We start from the raw sequence: 19,832 nt of genomic DNA, 5'->3' as shown, positions 1-19,832 counted from the left end.
GCACAGCCTCCTGCACTGCACCCGCAGGGCAGAGGGAGCTGCTCCCAGAGGTGAGCACACAGGAGCTTGCTCCAGGCTAGGCATAAGGGTGAGGATAAGAAGGTGTGAGTGCCTGGGACAGAAGCACAGACATGTTCTGCACATCTGGTGGGGCAAGGCAGCGCCCATATGGATGTGAATGAGGGTGAGACAAGCGTTTTGCAGGAGGCTGCTCCACAGAGCTGGGAGCTCATGTGGTCCTGGATGGAGTGGAGTAAGCCTCCCACTACAGGAAAGCCCCAGAGCCTAGCAGCACTCTGGAGACCTTCCCCAACTCCAGTTGCATCATCCAGAGAAAGACCAAATGCCCCCAGATAAAGTTTAATTTGGTTCAGTCAGTGCTGTGTCCCTACACCTCCAAGGTGTACCCTCCAAGGGACAAGAGAGCCCAAGGGCAGCAAAACCTGTGCTGGGGGTGGCTCCTTCCCCCAGAGTCCCCAGCCTTCTTTGCCTGCACAAATGCTGACCTCAGAGTCCTCATGACAAGCAGTGTGCAGGGAAATGCAGCAGCATGTGGTGTTGCTCCACAGCCCAGCCACCCTGGCAGCCAGAGCCTGGGCTTGAGAAGCCCCCTGGCACCAGAGAGCCCTCCAGAACTGTCTGCAGGCATTTCTCCATGTGCTGCTGAATCCACAGTAGGCCTGGAGGTCCTGTGCAAGTAGTCCTAGCTAGCACTGCACCTTGCCTTTTGAGGCAACCCTCAAAGGCAGCCCTTGGCCACCCTTACCAACCCATTCACATTTAACACAGTCTGGGTTCAGCCCCCTCACAGCTCCCGACTTCTTGTGCAAGCCCTGATGCTTCCCTGATGCTCAGCCCCAAAACTCCACCAGCCAGGGAGGTTCCAGGAGCCCCAGAGCAGGAGCATCATCTGTTCTGGGGGAGGTTTACCTTGTTCCCAGAGAGTGGGACAGTCCTGGGTCTGCCTGTGCTAACACACCCCCAGCACACATGCCCATGGCCAGGGTGGTGGGTGCAGCACAGCCGAGCAGCCCTGAATCACCAAGGGACTCCAGACTGCTTGGAAAAAATCATGTAATTGCTAAAATTAGCAGCCTGTGGGCTTGGCCAGGCAAGAGCATTGCTCATCTGCCAAACAGCTGAGCACGCTCATCCACGCCAGGCCAACACACAGCCCTGCGCCCCTCCCAGCTCTCCCCTCGGCTCCTGCTCCCCGCACACCTCCAGCTCCCGGCTTAACTGGCAGCCTCAGGAGGGACGGAACGTCCCCAGGCATCGCTGCTGCCCGCAGGCTCCCCACCAGCTATTTTGCAGTGCTGCAGAGTGCCCCCTCTGCTGTGAGAAACCCCAGCAGTGGCCTCTGGTGCTCACAGAGAGCAGCTGGTCCAGGGCACGGGGCCAGGCTCCACTCTGCTGAGGCGGAGGTGGAGAGCTGGGCTAGGGGCCAGGGGCGGGGGTCTCCCCATTGCTCTTATGCGGGGGGACAATTCCAGGACATAGACTCAAGCTACAGCTGAGGGGTGAAGCAGGCTGTGTTAGTCTGACAGGGACCACTGGTCCCACTTCGCCCCCCATTCTGTCGGTCCCAGCAGCCCCTTCCCCACCACACACACTCTAATCCTTGTGGATTCAGAGTGATCCTCCACAGGACCGGCAGGCAGCCTCCATGGTGTTTTCACCTCCTTGCTTGAGGGAATGCAGGGCCAAGGCTGCCCTATCTGCCTCTGCCCCAAGGGAAACTCTACGTGCAGGGTGGGAGCTCTGGGAAAGAGCAGCAGCTCTGGTGCCTCCAGGACAGGCAGAAGGCATCGCCATGAGGCTGCCCTCCCTACAAGCTCCAGCACAAGAGCCTCCTAAAGCTGAGGGGAAAAGCCTTTCAGCACTCGAGCATCGGTGGGGCTGGCCTGGGCAGCAGAAGCATCTCCCGCAGGCTCAGGGCGAGTTGAGTTGCGGGCGATAGCAGAAGCAGGCAGCGCTTGCCGCAGGCTCCGGGCAGCACAAGGCCGGGAGGAATGCGAGGCTGCAGCCAAATCGCCTGCAGAGATAATCCCGAGCGGAAAGAGCTCGTCCGATGGGCGCTGCCAGAGGCAGGGAAGGACCGGCTGCAGCAAGGGATGGTGGTGGGGGCTGCCCCTGCTCACGCACTGTGAAGCGTTTGGCTTGAGCAGCTGTGTCCCGTTCTCTGTCAAACGAGACTTGGCACCAGCCAGGGGCCCTTGCCCAACACCCCAAGGGGAAAGGGGCCCCCACGTCTCCCAGCCCCAGGGGAAGCCCAGCGAGGAGCACGCAGCAGGCGGCAGAGCCGCTGCCAGCCATCGCTGGGTCCCTGCCCAAGACACACAAAGGCCCAGCTGGAAGCCTGGCACATCATGGACAAGCACAGCCTCACAGCAGGAATTGCACAAGACAGGCTGAGCTCAACGGCAGGATGCCTCCAAGTGCCACTGCAGCAGCAGCTCCTCCACCCGACAGTGAACAGGGGCTCACCCACCATGGTCCAAGCAAGAGGTTTTGCCAGGATTCGTTCACCCTTGAGCCTCCAGGAGGGAAGAGGATGCAAACCTAGACTTTGGCTAGGCAAATGGAGCCACAACACCTCCACAGCATCTCTTGCCAGAGCAGGGGCAAAGCAGGAATTTCAGATCTCCTGATCCCTCTGAGAGTCTGCATACTCTGTTGCAGTCACAGCCTTGTCCTGTGGGTAATGCCTTTGGCTGCATCTCCTTCCAGTTATTCTGTAATGCCTAAATGCCTTACTCCAACAGTGCAGCTGCTGAATCAGCAGCCCTGGGCTAGATGTGCTGCTTGGAGGCCTGGAAAAGGTACAGCCAATACTCCACACCATCAGGCAGAGACTCAAGCTCCTGCCCTGCAGCCAGTGGTTGCACACACTCCTGAACCATGCATCGCAGCTGGGTGCCTTCTCCAAGCACATTTGGGCATCACTCCTCTTCTCTTTGTCACTGGGAGAGGGAAAATCCAAGAAGTAGGCTCTGATCATGCTGCTGCATGCTGGAAGGCTGAGCTGCATTTAGCAAGCACCAACCTGAGCTCACTCCCCTCTGCAAGCAGCAAGAGCCCTCCAGCAGCTACTGAGATTGAAAGGACAGAGATAGCAGGCACACTAACCCAGGACAGGGGTACTGGTGGGCTTGGAAGGGTCCTGCAACAGCTGAGAAATGGTCAGAGAACTGCCAGCATTTAGGACAGCAGTTAACTCCCTCCTTACCACTCACTCCTCGGGGACTCTGTGACTTCAAGTCTTGACAAGCAAAGAGAAATGGCAGATGCAGTGACACCGGGCTGGAATCAGTGTGCGCTCCTATGGCTCAACATGGAGGCGTCAGAGCTCCCATTGCTCCTGGATGCCCTACAGCACAAAGAGCAGAAGCAAACACCACAGGAAGAAGTGTTTGAGGGAACTGAACGAATTACGGAAGACCCTTGCCTAGGCTGCACTGGAGATGAGCCCCAAGTGCTAGAACGTGGCCCCAGAGGCAGCTCCTGGATGCAAAGCTCTGGTTAACATGGACTCTGCAGCCCCACACAGGAGCCAAGAGTGTGGAGCTGATTCTCTAAGCCACTAAGCAGAGATGTGCTTTGCACCCTTTCTCCAGCAGCAGGGGTCCAGACTAGATGCCTACAACCTTTCCCAGAACACTGTCCCCCCAAAGCCCAGCCTGGTGGCAGAGGCTGGGCTGCAGGGATCATGGAGGCACAGGCTGCAGGGGTCAGGAAAGACTTTTCCAGTGCACTGGTGATGGCAAGCCTTGAGACAGCAGCAAGGCAATGCTGCCCAGAGAGAGGCTCTGAGGTGCAACTGCCCAAGAAGCCCACCCTGCTGTCTCCCCACCTGCCACAAGCACCATTATGCTGTCCTGGAAGACTGTCCCTTGTCCAGGCAAACCAAAAATAGACTATAAATAAGCTTATCCTCAGATTTGCCATGCCAGGCAGTTGTGCAGGAAGAGCCGAGCCCTGACAGGCAACAAGCAATGAATCAGAGGCAGCTCAAAACAGGACACGTCAGAGGAAGAGTTACTAAACCATTCCAGGCCCTCACTGCTTCAGCCTTTTGTTGTCTGCTGACTTCACTTCCCTGTCTGGCTGATGGTGGGGAAAGCCCGATGACAGCATGTGAAGATGAATCCTCCTCCTCTTAGCACTTGACTGTACACAGCTCTGTGCCGAAGTGCCAGAGCTCCATGACTGTGCAAGAGGAGCCAAAGGAGCAGCGTGGAGCCCCAGCTGGCCCCACTGCAGGACTGAGGCAGCCAAAGGAGGGCTTGGAAAGACAGCAGCTGCTGCTAACCCACTGCTCTTCCAGAGGCTGGGCATCAGGGTGTCCTGCACCTGTACGACACCTCAACTGCTGCTTTATCTTAGGGATCAGACAGTGCACATCCACTGTCACCAGGAGTGTCCTTCATCAGTGCCTCACCAAGGCAGGCAACAGCCAGCATGGTTTGTAAGCAGCTCCCTCGTTAGTGCAGGTGACATCTGCACATCTCTCTGCTGCTTGCTGTCAGCAGATGCCTGCGTGGCATCGCTGCAGCGCTGTTGTGCCAGCTCCAGAGCTAAGTGGTCATTACAGTTGTCTAACCAAGAACCTAAATTTGTAACAACCCTCCTTTGAAGCACTAGCTTGCAACCACCCAGAACCACCACCAAGAAAGCTTCACTGTGGTTTTTGTGCTTGAGACAGCACAATAAAGCTTCTGGAGCTTGTGTTCATGAACCCAGTCCCAGTTTCCTTTGCACCAACTGCAGGACTTGGTTATTTCTCCCTCTAGAGATAGCTCTAACTACTATTTAAGCAAGCTTGCTACACTCTGTTACACCTCAACGGCAAGACAATGGTTATCCAACACTACAGAAGCACGCTGTTCCTTTTCACAGCCCACAGGAGAAACTCAAGCCCAGCAGCAGAGCAACCTGAAGCCAATCAGTCCATAGCTTATTGTGACTACCTAGAGCTGCACACAACAGGGAACAAGTCACAAACAGGGAGCAAATGAAAGCTCTCTGCACGTCCAGCTTGCAGCATGCCGTTTCAAGATCATCCAGGAAAGACCTCAGTAGTTATGGAAGTCAATAAGGTTGCAAAAGGACTCCCAGAGTGCAGTGGTTCCTGCAGAAGGAGCCAGCAAAACAGACACAGAGGCTTTTGAACACATCAGAGCTTTTGAGAACAAGCTAGGTCACGTTCTTAAGCTTTAATCTTAGGGCTAAATGCAAGAGCTGCCAAAGCACATGCAGTCTGACAGCTACCAAACCACTTACAAACCAACACATCCATACACCTCAAAACATGAATACACCTCTCATCATAAGGACCAAACCCCACACTACTGCCTCAGAGCTGACTCTGCACAGCGACACCTGAAGGAGCTGCACGTCAGGAGCAATGCTGTGTGGTAAGAAAAGGCAGAACATACCGAGACTGACCATGCTACTGCAGGCTGCCTCTGGAGATGCAGCTGCTCCCCAGCCAGTTCCCAAGGTGGTGGTGACACTTGAGAGCCCTCAGTTCAGGCAGGCTCCATGCCACTCTGCTGCAGGCCTATGTTTGCTAGTCAGGCCCAGGAGAGGTCATCCTTTTACTCTCCAAGCCCTGGCAAGACTAGCTCTCAAATCATCTGTGCTCCTGTGGAGTCAAGCCTCAGTCCTGGGCACCTCCCTGGTCCTCTGGTTCCAAGATTCACTGCATCATGCAGCCAGTAACAAGTTGCTTCGCAGACTGCTGCTCAAAGTTCGAGGATTAAAACGTTTACTTGAAATGCAGAGTTGTAGCAACATTACAACATTTCAAACCAACAGATCAAGATCACATTTCCTAGCCCAGCATCTTGCATAACTTCCTCTGGTTAAGCTGGAGGAAAGCACTATTAGCTTTAAATGCTGCGCCCCTTCCTCTGGCCACGGAAAGGGGATAGCAACAGAAAGCAAACACCAAAACACTTGCACCAAAGCATTCTTCACAGCCCCACCACTTCCAAAAGGTCTTTTCCAGCACCTCCTACCCAAAATTTGTTCTGGAACTAAGGAGACAAAACACTGCAGGCGACATAAAGCACAACAGCAGCATTTGGAGTAGAGTGGGCAGTGGGCAACTTTTAAAGCAGGGTTAAAGCCAAGTTCCTGTGCAGACCCCCTGATGTTAATGCTCCTTTCATCTGGGCAGCAAGTGCACAACAGCAGACAGTGGTGCCTGCAGGGGCAGGGCTGCTGACCAAAGCGAGGGACTAGCAGCACATGCAAGGAAGTGAGCAGGGGAGGTATAGGTAGGGCAGTAGGAAGTATTTCTGCCCTGAAAGGGTTCTCAAACATTGGAATGGTTTGCCCAGGGCAGTGGTGGAGCCACCATCCCCAGAGGTGTTTAAAGGACATGTAGACCTGGCATTTAGGCATGTGGTTTAGTGTTGACCCTTCAGTGCTTGGTCAGGGGTTGGACTGGATGATCCTGAAGGTCTCTTCCAATCAAATGTATTCTGTGACCATAGATTTTGTTTCAGCTCTCCCTCTGGGATCATGTGCCACATCCTGTAGCAACATAATGTGATTACAAGCACTATTGGTACATAAAACCATATTTTCACTTTACTTTGAAGACAAAGCCTTCATGGTTCTGGCTACAAAGAGTTGTGATCTATATCTGAATCAAGGGTCAACTGCCCAAATGCTTGAAATGCATCCAGGGGCAAGAGCAGAGTCCTGCATCTAGGAAAGAACAACCCTGTGTGCCAGTATAGCTGGGAGACTGACCTGTTGGAGAGCAACACAAGTGACAGGGACCTGGGGGTCCTGGTGGATAGAAGGGTGACCATGAGTCAGCAATGTGGATGGGCTGGACTGGGTGATCATGGACATCTCTTCCAACCTGGTTGGTTCTGTGAGTGTGCCTGTGGCCAAGAAGGCCAATGGCATCCTGGAAAGTATTAGAAGGGCTGTGGTTAGTAAGTCAAGAGAGGTTCTCCTCCCCCTCTACTCTGCCACGGTGAGGCCATGTCTGGAATATTGTGTCCAGTTCTGGGCCCCTCTGTTCAAGAAGAGCCTCAGGGAACTGCTTGGAAGAGTCTAGCACAGAGCCACAAAGATGCTGCAGGCAGTGGAACATCTCCCTGCTGAGGGCAGGCTGAGGGAGCTGGGGGTCTTGAGCCTGGAGCAGAGGAGCCCAGGGGCTGCCCTCATTCATGTTGATAAAGATGTGCAGGGCAGTGTCAGGAGGACAGAGCCAGGCTCTGCTCAGTGAAGCCCAAAGATAGGCCAAGGGGCAATGGGTGCAAGCTGGGGCAGAGAAAGTTCCATGTGAACATAAGGAAAAACTTTCTGACTGTAAGGGTGACAAAACACTGGAACAGGCTGCCCAGAGAGGTTGTGGAATCTCCTTCTCTGGAGACATTCAAAACCCACCTAGACAAGTTCCTGTGTGACCTACTCCAGGAGATCCTGCTCGGGGGGGGGGGGGGGGGGGGGGTTGGACTGGATGATCTTTCAAGGTCCCTTCCACCCCCTCATGTTTTCTGATTCTGTGAAAAAAATACCTATAACCCTCCCTTTGGTTGTTAATCTTCATCTTCTTACAAATTGGATCAGAACTACAGGTTGAAGAGGAGTATTTCTGGAGTGCAAGAGCTGCCTGGCTTTACCCATCACATACAGACTCAGCACAATGGCTGCAGCCTGGAGTGCTAAAATCAGACTGTGAAGGCACAACAGCAGCTGGCAGTAAGCGACTCTGGTACTAAAACAAGGTTTAGCACCCCTCTGGGCTGGCAACTCACCCCACCAGGGTGGGGTTGTTAACCCTGTCCCACTGACTCTGTTGGCTTGCACTATGACACTGGGAGAAGCTCGAGTTGGAACACCTGAGAAATGAAACCTAGGCTGTCCAACTGCTCCGATGGGCAAGTAGCCAAAACCTGGAGTCACGAGAGGGACCGCCGCGGGTGTGCTGGCATCCACACCCGACACGGCTGCCACAGCATTCTCCCCAGGTGAGAACTGCTCCCTCACGAGAGAAGCTGAAGTCTGGGAGTAAGTTGAGCTGAAGGTCTGGTACGTAAGGGCTGCGGCTGGCTGGCACTTCAGGTGATCAACTGTTAGAGCCGCCAGAGGAACGCTGCGCAGTGCCAGCGGGCTGTGGCACACCAGAGACAGCACGTTGTTAACTAGCTCCATGCTCTTCTGGATCCACTCTTGGAAGCCAAGGATTTGGCAATCACACTTCCAGGGGTTGCCATCAAGGAAGACTTCTTGCAGCTCAGGTAAACCAGTGAAGAAGTCTCCGGGAAGAGACTGCAGCTTACTGCTATTCAGGTAAACTCTCTGAAGGTGCTTGAGGTTATGAAAGAGGTTTCTAGGAACTAGCTCAAGCCTCTTATCAAAAAGGGAGACGTTCTGCAGCTTCTGCAGGCTCAGGAAGATGCCCTCTGGCAAACTGGAAATATTGTTAGTGTGCAGAGAGAGGCCTCGCAGCGCAGCCAGGCCACTGAACACGTTCCTAGGGAGAACACTAAGCTCTGGATTGAAGCTCAGCACGAGCAGCTCTAAGTTTGTCAAGTTACTGAACACAAAATCTGGTACTGTTGAGAGCTTGGTGTGATACAACCACAGGCTACCCAGATGCCTCATTTCTCCAAACAACACTCCTGGAAGAGACTTCAAAGGGTTCTTGTACAAGGTCAGTTTAGACAGCTCATGCAAGTGCAGAAAGAGCCCAGGAGGCAAAGCCTCCAGCTTGTTTCTGGAGAGTGTTAGGACTCTCAGTTTATGAAGGCAATGAAACGCGTCGAGGGCAATGGACTGGATGTTATTGCAATGCAGAAAGAGCTCCTGCAGCTCCTTCAGGTTATCAAACACACCAGCCTCTATTGAAGGCAGCCTGTTAAAATACAGCATCAGCTTCTGAAGCCTACTTAAGGCACTGAATACATCCCTAGGCAGTGCTGCCAAAGAGTTTCTTGACAAGTTCAGTAACTTGAGCTTGGCAAGCTTCTTCAGCACGCCACTGGGAAGTGCTGTCAGCTGGTTTTTGTTCAAGAAAAGCTCCTCCAAACTGGCCAGCTTGCCAAACAGATTCTCTTCGATGGATTTCAACTTGTTCTTTTCAACCATCAGCTGCTGAAGCTGTACCACGTCACTGAACACTTCTGGGGGAAGTTCAACCAGCTGGTTATCTAGCAGTTTGAGGGCTCTGAGGCTTCTCAAGCCTTTGAAAGCCATTGGTGAAACCACAGAGATGCTGTTGGAAGACAAGACGAGATGCTGCAGTTCCACCATGCCGGAAAAAGCATCCTGCAAGCGCGTTAGGTTAGTGCCAGTGATGTGAATTTCTATTGCGTTGCGAGGCAGCCTTAGCCCTTCCAGGTCTTCTATGCGGGGGCCAGAGCAGCGAATTGCATGTTTTGAAGGGCAGTCACACTTTCCAGGACAAATAGATGCATCCAACTGGAAGAAAAGCTTGATCATCACTGACAAATGAAGCACTAACATCCTTGCTTTGTCAGAAACTGTCACGAGAGAGAAGAGAGTTTGATTACAGGCAGTCAACAACTTGGCAGGTGCTAAAGTCATGTGAAGGTATCATAAAACCTGCAAAAGCGTGCATGAAGTCTTTCTTGGCTTGAAAGCAAACCTTCAAATCTCTATTACTGTTGACTGCAAATAGCTCACACTGAGAAGGACAGATAAAGCTCTTCTGTAAACCAACCGTCCCTTGTTTATATTTGAACTAGCCAAGTATAATGAAGGCCTAAGAAAAGACTGTGATGGAACTCTTAGATAGTTACCAGGCCTGCATTTATTTACAGAGAAAAGCCTTCTACTAAAGTTACACATAGAAAGCCTTCCAAAAAAACTAATTACCAAGAGGTCCTGCACCCACAGGAGGTTTTTTTTTTAACCTGTAGGTTACTTGAGGTTTAAAAATAAAGCTTTGCCTGCACAAATAGATAAGGGAGGTGAAAAGGGCGTCCTGTATTCCCAGAGGCCAGAAAAGCAAAGCAGTAGGCAGTTCTGTTAAGTCATCTCTCGATGTTTGCAGCACTCCTTTCTTGGAAGAGCCCAAGAACACACGAGAAGCAAGAGGCTATTCCTGACGCAGGCTGAACTAGCAGGCGAGAGCTCAGGTAGCACGGCACAGTCGTCAGCCTCCCATACCCAGCGAGTCGCCTTCCAGCAGCTTAGCACAACCCTGTGCTGTCAGCAGTATTGTAAGGGACGAGGAAACGAGGGGGAAGAAGTGGCGTGGAGTTAGCCAGGGAGCTGCAGCAATAAAGATAGATCTGAAGGAAAGCAGTAAAGTGGGAGGTTATACCGGGAAAGTGCCACTGCAGCGATGGGGGCAGTACTTAGAAGAGCAAGTCAAACAGACACCCACGGTTTAGAAAGACTTCCTTAGTGAAAACAAGCCCAACTGTACCAAAAACCATGGAAGTGAAGCACCTGGCTGATCAGCAGAAGCAGCAGCTGGGACTGCTAGAATAGCTGGGCAAGTTCATTGAATCATAGAATGATCAGGGATGGAAGTGACCTCAAGTATCATCCAGTTCCAAACCCTCTGCCACGGGCAGGGACACTTCACACTAGATCAGGTTGCTCAGAGCCACATCCTGTCTGAACTTCAAAACTTTCAGGGATGAGGCTTCCACCACCTCCCTGGGCAACCCGTGCCAGTCTCTAACCACCCTCATGATGAACTGCTTTCTAACATCCAATCTCAATCTACCCACTTCTAGTTTTGCTCCATTCCCTCCAGTCCTATCACTACCTGACACCCTAAAAAGTCCCTCCCCAGCTTTCTTGTAGCGCCCTTCAGATACTGGTCACAATAAGGTCTCCTTGGAACCTTCTCTTCTCCAGACTGAACAGCCCCAACGCTCTCAGTCTGTCTCCATAGCAGAGCAGCTCCAGCCCTCTGATCATCCTCGTGGCCCTTCTCTAGGTACCTTCCAGCACGTCCATACCCTTCTTGTAACAGAGGCTCTAGAACTGGATGCAATACTCAAGGTGAGGAGTCAGCAGAGTGGAGTAGAGGGGGAGACTTGTCTCCCTTGACCTTCTGGCCACACTTCTCTTGATGCACACATACCTGGAAGTGCCAACACTGTGTAAGTGTTGAGCACTGAGAACACTGCAGGACAGAAGGGCTCCATCCCAACATACCCTTTTTGAGAGGCAAGAATGAAGCTTTCCCATACCAGCCTTTCAAACAGACATGGATACAAAGCTCATCACTTACAAAGAAACCAGGTAGGATAGTAGAGCTTTTCACATGCTGGTACTGCTAACCAGAACAGTACCAGCATGGATTAAAAACTGCTGCTGCATCAAAAAAGCAAAGGGAGTACTTCAAAAGAGTATCTTGGTGAGGTTGAGAGTATTGAGAGCTGGTAAAATCTGCTTCCCTCCCTTAGGAAAGGAAGGACATGGAATCCAGTGGTAACAGCCACCAGCAATGTGGTGCAATGCAAGCTCTTAGCAGGCCTCCTACAGCTCTCTGAGTGAGGCTGTATGCCACCAAAAAAATAAAAACCCATGAGATTTCATCCTTCCAAAGGACATTTCCAGTCACACAAGAACCTTCCATGGACTTTGATGCTCTTAGTGACCTCTCTCCCACCTGAAGACCCTCTCTCTTAAGCCATAAACCAGACGACTTCACCTCAGTATGCTCATAAGCCAAACTGACCCTGGCCATAACTAACCTCACCTCAGCATGCTGCTGCTGAGCACATCCCCATTCAGCTTAAAGCCCACCACACACGCAGCCAGTGAGGTGTCTCTGGGTGTGGTACAGGAGCATGACCCTCCACACTGAAATAATTTTCTTGATGTATTTCTGCCCAAAGATGACTGGCATCTCAATCTGCACCAACTGAACCCAACACCATGGCAGAATCAGAGAATCATTCAGGTTGGAAAAGACCCTTGGGATCAGCAAGTCTAACCTGGTCTACAAAGTTCACCCCTAAACCATACCCCCAAACACCACATCTAAACAATCTTCCAGGGTCAGTGACTCAACCACCTCCCTGGGCAGCCTGTTCCAATGTCTGGCCACTCTTGCTGTGAATTTTTTTTCCTAATGACCAGTCTAAACCTAGGGGATTCAATGATAAGAGAGAAATAAGGCTGCAGAGAAGCAAACAAACAGACAAAACCTCAAATGGTTAAGCTAGAGACTGCAACTGCAGGTCCCTCAGGGTATGACTGCAGGCCACAGTCTGTTAAATAAGAACCAGGCTAACTCCAGACTGTAAACTTGGGGTGTCTGTTTTCCCAGTCTCATAGCAAAAGGCATTCACAAGCCAAACACTGAAATGGTAACCATCCCTTGCAAGAGATTAAGACCACAAACCTATGGCTCAGCACTGGAGAGGCCACCCTTCAAATGGCACCTTCAGGTTTGGGCTCCTCACTCCAAGATGCATTATGGTGCTGAAGGCTGTTCAAAGAACACACCTACATTTTCCTCTGGTACTTCTTCACTTTCTTGCAACTTTTGAAAGTCATGAGCATGAAAAAGGAATTTTGAACTGTACCTTAGACTTAGCTGCTTCTTAGGAACTTAGTAGGAGCATGGCAGGCAATCAGGCTTCACCATGATTCTGCACTTCACATGGGAAGTTGAGCAGCAAAATGCATCCTCTAGATAAGTCACACACATCTGCAGAATGACTGCAAAAGGCCCAAGAGTATTTTAAGCTTCAGAGCAGATTTTTACCTACATTTACTTGTGTGAGCAACCAACTTCCACAGGCTGTATGCAACTCCAAAAGCAGAATGTGACACCACCTGAGAAACCTTGAAGTCACACATGCAACAGCATAAAACCCACTTGTAGCTTCTTCAACAGTGGTATTAGGAATTTGTGCTCCAAGCAACCCAATGTGAACCTGGGTAGGGAGAAATCTCCATCCCAACATGAATTAGCATCAGAAAAATGACATTTTAAGACAGTTTTGTCAGAGTCTGCTGTGCAGGGGATGTTATGCTTTGAAGAAGTGAACATATCTACTTTAAACCACAAAGCAATTTGTATGTACCTTCACTAGGCTACTCTTTCATTTTCTTGGAGGTTTGGAGACAAAGCAGTCTGAGTAAGGAAGGAAGAGGAGGTTTATGTAATGCTTTGGCTAAGCAATCCACAGTAGCTCCATTTGCCTCCTGCCTTGCCTCTGAGTCTTCTGAAGCCACAGGCCAACAAAACCTAAAGCCTGAAAGCTTCTGAAGAGAGAACAGTTTCACATGATCAGAATATTCACTTGAAATGGAGAGATTAAAATTTTGTCATTAGTAACCAGGTCTTTCAAGTACCTTGTGGCCAAGTTTAGAAGAATGGGCTCTGCCAATTAGTGTTTAGATGGCAGGCGAGGTGCAGGGCACCAACGATGCCTTTGCTTCCATGTGGTTATTCTGGAGACGACTGCGACAACAGCCACAGCTTAGGACCAAGAACAACTGCCTGGGAGTCTTCAAAATCATGCCTCCCATGTGTCAAAGAACATAATGGACATCTAGACAACAGAAGGTGGATGCAAGTTGTTATCACCTGTAAAAGGTCTGGGTTTCAAACGGCTCTCCTAAGGCAACAGGCAGAAGAACAGCCAGCGGCACTAACACACTGCACACCCACAACTCCACCCCCCATTCAAAAATGCAGAGGTATTGTGCTAGTTTGAGGCAAACTGGAATAATTTAAGGATGGAAATTAGATTATAGGCTGTGAAATGGAAACAACAGTGATGTCTACTCACAGGCTTGCTGAGCTGTATAAAGACAAGAACATAAATATAGATAACACAGTGAATGTGTGCCTGTTGGTGCCTGTGCTTTCTCCCTGGACTTCTGTGTAAGTAAACTGTGTGTTTACACTTCTAACTAATCTTCTGTGTAACTGTGTGATCTTTCTGCTTTCTAACCCTCCTGGCTGATCCTCCAACCTCACCTTGCACGCAAGACAAACTCTGGGATAAGGTAGAGGGGTGGAAAGAAGGTGGAAGGGTGGTTGGGAGTCCCTCTGGGGACTCTGGTTTCTGGGAGGGCTGTTGTGTGTCTGTATTAGCTTTAACTTGTATATGTCTGCCTGTAGCTGCAGATACTGTAAATATCTGATTATATTGTGCTAAGCTGTAAACATAAAACTTCATTCCTTAACTTCTAGTTGACTGAACCTACTCTGGGTGATTTCATAATGGGGAGGAGGAGGTGGGTACATCCCAGACCATCACAGGTACTGAACAAGAGACACATCACATCATCACATTGGGAGCGAGTCTGCATTCTTCAACAAGCTTTGGACCTAAGTGCACAAAGAGTAATTAAAAATGATTTCTTGAAACTAATGAGAAGAATTAAAATATCTGTTCATTTTAATTTTATTCTCAAAGAGCTTCAGTCACAAAAATGATTTACAAGTCTATTTACAACCTATTGTACAGTTAATTACGTATGCCTCTTGACAACAGGGTACCATTCTAGAGCAGCAGTACACGTTTTAAATACAAAGATGCAGTATCATTTAAGATCTGAAAATCAAAAGGAAGCTGAGCTCCTTAGAGAGGGCTGTAATGATGCACCTTTTAATCTGGGTTAGGCTTGAGGGATCTGTGACAAACTGAGTAGCTCCTGGATCACGTAATTATCAAACGAGCTGCAGTTTGTTGAAAAGAGCTTTAAAAACCTGAAGCTCTGCTGTATAAAAATCAACATATTTGAGACTGTAAAAATTATTGGCAAGACCCCACAGCTTTTCCTTGGACATGCAGAGTTTGCAGTTCAGAGTTCCACAGAAGAAATCCTACAGAACTTTAGCTCTCTCATTTTGTGATGGCCAACATTAAGCAGGGGATATCTGCAGCATAAAAAAAGGACTCGACATCTGCTTAGCATTCTACTGTACAGACACGTACAACAAGAGGATTATTTACCCAACTTGGGATGACTCTTCAGCAAAACCTTCAGGAAGTAATGAACAAAACTAAAATAAATTAAAACTAAACAAAAGAAAAATCCAACAAAAGTGCAACAGAGATTTCAATTTGAGGCTGCGATGAATATAGAGAGTCAATTCCCTGGGCGCTTTAGCTGCTTCCACTCAAGCATTACTTGCAGCATGTTCTTTTTACAGTAGATTTAGCTCTATAGTACATGAATCTTATTACTGCTAATTGAATCTGAAGGGAAGAAAAAAAACCAAAACAACAAAACCCACACCAAAATAAACCCCCAAACTTTAAAAAATAACCCTGAGGGATATCCAACTGAATGATCTTGCAAGTTGATTTCTAAAAAGTAACATTTTGTTATTCAGCAATTGCCTTTTTTATCCCCCCCCCCTCCCTCCCTCCCTCCTGGATAGACCCAAGTCCTTTAAGTATGTGCATAAATAATATTTAAAACAAAACAAAAAAAGAACCCAATCAGTAAATATTTACAACTCCTAATACATCCAAAAGTAAAATAGGTACAGATTTGAAGTCTGCATACGCAAATAATTTAATAATAAATCAAACTCCTCAACCTAAGGCCAAAATATACAGCAGGAAGAAAAAGTCTACCGAGGATCTAAGGTGGAGCTCAATAAAATTGGTCTGTTCACCTGAATGCAGAGTTCCAAGGTGAACATGAGAAGAGATTCTTTGCACTGCAAACTGAATTTCGTCTCCAAAGCAGGAAGTGACTGTATTAGTGCAGATCTAGTTTGCTGTATTGGTGAAAACCAGGAAACAAAACAAAACAAACACCAAACCAACCCAAAACTTAAAACTGCTCAAAACAAGATAAAAATTAGAGGTGGCCAAACTCAGCTTTTGGGTAGGAAGGCATAAATCCCAATAACTGCAGAAGATGCAAAAGCTGCTTTTGTGGCTGAACCTGCAACAAGAAGAAGGCTTCCCAGAGGAGCTAATGTGTGATTCTTGACTGCAAGTCAGGAGCAAATAGGTCAGATCTCAAGCATGCAACCTCAAGGACACTTCCCAGCTCTGAACACATACCCTGGGGAAAGTACCTCCCATTTGCAAGTATTCAAGCCTAATGGGCTCATGAGCCATTGAATCATGCGATCGGGTGGAGGTGCTCGGTGATTTCAGTTTCAGTGAGAGCTTCCTAAAACATTCTCCCACGACAAGCCCACCTTGATAAACTGTTTCTTCTCACTAGGTAAGGCTAAGGGACCTACGATAAGAAAGACTAGCTTCAGAAACCAGGCAAGGGAAATTAGCAGTTCAGAGAAAACACTAAGCAAAAGCATAGAAAAGACAAATATTTTCCTTCACTTTAGATAGAAGAGCCAAGCTAAAACGCTGAATGGAATGGAAAGCAAAAGCTTAGGTGTGTAAAGGTTAAGTCACAGCTCCCAGGTCCGAGATGCATAGCTTCACAGCGTTTTACACCTAAAATACTGCTAGGGTGGGGTGGGTGGGGGGAGGGTGTTCTTTAAACGTGACTACTACTTACGCAGCGGAGAATTATTCTTCATCAATTATTCCATGCTACAAAGACTTGGTAAAAATCAGCACTGACAGAAACGAGCCAAGTGATTCCTGTTCATGATTAAAGTATTTATCCAAGTCCACAACTGCAGACTCCCTATAAATGCTACTGATGTAGTCGTTCACTGTTGAGGACCATCAGAAGCCAGGATAATGAGACTTTTACAGTGCTCCGCTGAATGAATGCTAAGAAAACCACTTCCGAAGGGGGAAGTGCTCCTGCTCCACTCCCTCAAAAACAAAAGAAACAACCATAAATATCAGGAAAAGGGTCGACAGCTGGACTGGAGGATAGCACACCATATGCACATTAGTTCTGAGGAGCAAGTGCTAACAACTTAAACTCCCAAGTTCTAGGCAGTATCTTCGGAACCACTTAGCACCACTTTTAAATTCCCCATTGGCACCGCATGTTCAACACTGTGGAAACCGCAACAAGGGGAGCAGTGAGGGGGCACTGACCACACTGCCTTCCAGAACAGCACAAAGGAATTAGTTGTGACCTGAACAACTCCTCTTTCTGAAACAATGCTGGAGAGGAATTATCTCCACAGGCATTTAGAACAAAAACCCCAAACCTTCCATCATCCACCACACTTGAATTCCATCATCTACTACACTTGAGTTCCATCATCTACTACACACACTTCAACGTGATCCCACAGCCAGTCAGGGAGTTTGGGGCTCTCCTTCCACTACTTCTCTACAGAACTGTGACTTCTCCAGATCCCTTCCCAAAGTTTGTAGGCTTCTGAACCAGTCAGTTGCACCTGGTCAGAACAGAGCGATCAAGAATCGATATTTTATCACCTTCCAAAAGACACCAAAGAAATGTAGCAAGTTGAAGCTGCTTGGAGATTAGCAATTTGTGAGTTAAATAAAGAGGGGGAAAAAAAAAGAAGAAAAAAGAAAGAAAGGTTTTAAGCTTTGAAGGCGAAGACTACATCTGCCTACATCTTTGCACACCTATTTTTCCAGTGGTCTTGTGTTTTGAGACTGCCTGATGGCAAAATGCTGTATCACTACCCCTAATGCTTAAGCTTTTATCTTTTTTTTTCCTTTTTTTTTTCTTTTTAATAAATAAAATCCACATAAGCTCTATAGTTCTGCAGCAAGACAGAATTTTAGCTCATCTATTTTCTCTTAATTGTTCCATATAGCTACATTTAGTGCTTAAGATACTGGCAGACTCTTTGAAATGCATTATGTTCTTAACATGCACAAACCCCAAAACGTGGGCATGTGAAAAATATTCCTCCCTCCCACCCCCCATTTCCCTTGCAGCAGTAACTTTGGCCTTACTACTTCAAGGTGTGTAGGGAAATTATCTTCAGGTTTACAAATAAAACATGGTCCACAAAGGGATAATCCACCCCTTATGCTGGAAAATGCAAGGTCTGTGGAGAAATGCATAGCAAAATATAGAAGAACTTGAGAGACAGAAAAATGTGGTTAAGATTCTCCAGCCTTCCTTCTCCAAAAACTTTAGTGCAGCCAAATGGCCTCTGGAGACCACCTAAGCCCTTCCTCGGGGCTAGCTAGAAAAGAAGCTAGGAACCCACCAGAAAGCAATGTGCTTTCTTCTCAAGGACAGAGCATATTACCCCTCTAGCATTCCCAGATCCTGCTGCAGCAGACTAAAGAATTGAACTTAAATTCAAAACATTACACCCAGAAACACTCCTTACTAGCAGGGACAAACTTAAGAGGTACACACATCAAAACTTTAGAACCGTTCTGAGGCACAAAGCTTTTCAACAACCCCAAAACCAAAGCCAAACCAACCAACAAACCAGGACATGGTTCTGTGTCTCTGGTACTACCACGAGACCATTTACACCGTAAGGTTTACATCGACAGGCGCCTGGGTAAGCAGGTTAGAACAATGCTTAAAGGTACTCCAGGCTAATGAAGTGAACTTGTTTGAACTGCCCTGTAGTTTTCAACCTTCAAAACTCTTCTCCTTTTAGGAATTAGGAAATTTGAAAGGTGGTGGAAGGAAACAATCACTTTTGTTCTGCCCGAGATAACCTACATTTTTAAAATGTATAAGCCATAATTGTGTCCAGCTCTGAACTCTGGATTCAGAGAGACAAAAACAAAAAAACAAAACAGTTGGAAATATCTGCATTAGAATTTGACATTTAGTATACTGCAATTTCAAATAGAGCCTTAAAATTACATTCTGGATACTAGCAAAGACACATGCCACGAGGATCCGCTGTTATGTTACAGTGATGATTTGATATGAACCATTTTCTTGGGATGGTGCTTTTGCTTCTGTTGTTGTTCTGGGTTTTGGTGGCCATTCTGGATCAACCAACAGTTCCTGAGCTAGATGCATATACTTGGCTTTTGGTGTCTTCTCTCTACAACCAAACAGGGAAGAAAGGAAATAGACTCCACAGCGATCCACGGCCTCCTGCAGAAACAAAGCAATTTGAACACTGGATTAGGAAAAAAAAATAAAGGGATTCACTATACGGTAAATTGCTATCATTTGAGTTTCCAGTTTACTATTTCATTGTCATATTGAATCTAGAGAGCAGAGCACAGCAGCTTTTCTGTTGTGTCATCGCTTCTACACTGTGGCAGCAATGCCATTCAAAAGAGCATGAAGAACAGACTCTGCACTACCACACCTCTAAGGTCATCAACAGCTTTTAAGCAGAGTTTCTAACACTTTCAAGAAGCACACTTATGACAGGTACCATTAAATGACATTGCTGCTGGAGAGCAAGAGCCTGGTCTAAAACTTCCAGAGTTCAAAACACTTTAAGCAATGAATTGCTCAAATGAAGGCAGGCAGGCAGGCAAAAGTGGCAGAATTTAACTTGCTGACACTGTGAAAGCTAAGTTCTGCAGGTATTAATAGGTATTAAACCAGAAATAACTTACTGAATTTAAGTCTTCCTTCCTATTTTTCCTCTCCCAGGCCTAAATACACATAACTTAACTAGCTGGGGAAGACAAACACCATTTCTCACTCTCAAGTCTGGATCCCTCACATCTTAGAGACAGCCTACAGTCTGCAGGGCTGACATTCTAATGGAGATATACTCTATGGTTTTCTTCATGCTCTGTATTTCTGCCAACTGGGGAGCTGAACCAAACATGAGCTTTAAGCACAGCTTCTGTTCTTCAAGGAACAAGTTGATTTGTTTTTCAACAGCCTCAAAAGGGCAAATGTAAATCTGAAGTGACTACATGTAGTAAAATTCAGGGCTGAGAAATAAACACACTGTCCTTCTAGCAAGAACAAGCCACAAGTAATAAGCCAATAGACTTAAATTAAAACCTATTCTGTGTGGGATTTACACAGATTTCCTTCAG

At 48.0% G+C, this 19,832-nt stretch overlaps 2 protein-coding genes across 7 annotated transcripts in view; both read right to left on the bottom strand.

Annotated features, from left to right (window-relative positions):
• Nucleotides 1-7,572: 7,572 nt before the first annotated feature.
• On the bottom strand, nt 7,573-9,495 carry GP5 (glycoprotein V platelet). The gene has a single exon (XM_064152669.1). The coding sequence runs from the start codon at nt 9,493-9,495 to the stop codon at nt 7,573-7,575; it is 1,923 nt and encodes a 640-aa protein (XP_064008739.1).
• Nucleotides 9,496-14,352: 4,857 nt separating this feature from the next.
• The window catches only part of ATP13A3 (ATPase 13A3), a 90,411-nt gene continuing 84,931 nt past the window's right edge, over nt 14,353-19,832 (bottom strand). For all 6 annotated transcript variants that reach the window (XM_064152900.1, XM_064152899.1, XM_064152902.1 and 3 more), the window contains one exon: nt 14,353-18,921. In XM_064152900.1, coding sequence (XP_064008970.1) covers nt 18,724-18,921 — 198 coding nt within the window. In that variant the 3' untranslated portion in view covers nt 14,353-18,723. The remainder of the gene's footprint in view (nt 18,922-19,832) is intronic.

This window comes from Pogoniulus pusillus, chromosome 13 (genome assembly GCF_015220805.1).
Source record: "Pogoniulus pusillus isolate bPogPus1 chromosome 13, bPogPus1.pri, whole genome shotgun sequence".
NCBI lineage: Eukaryota > Metazoa > Chordata > Aves > Piciformes > Lybiidae > Pogoniulus > Pogoniulus pusillus.
This window is presented reverse-complemented; position numbering and strand designations above follow the sequence as displayed.

Bases quoted from the DNA above. Each gene is read 5' to 3' on its own strand.
- GP5 (XM_064152669.1), bottom strand. From the start codon at position 9,495: ATGTTAGTGCTTCATTTGTCAGTGATGATCAAGCTTTTCTTCCAGTTG.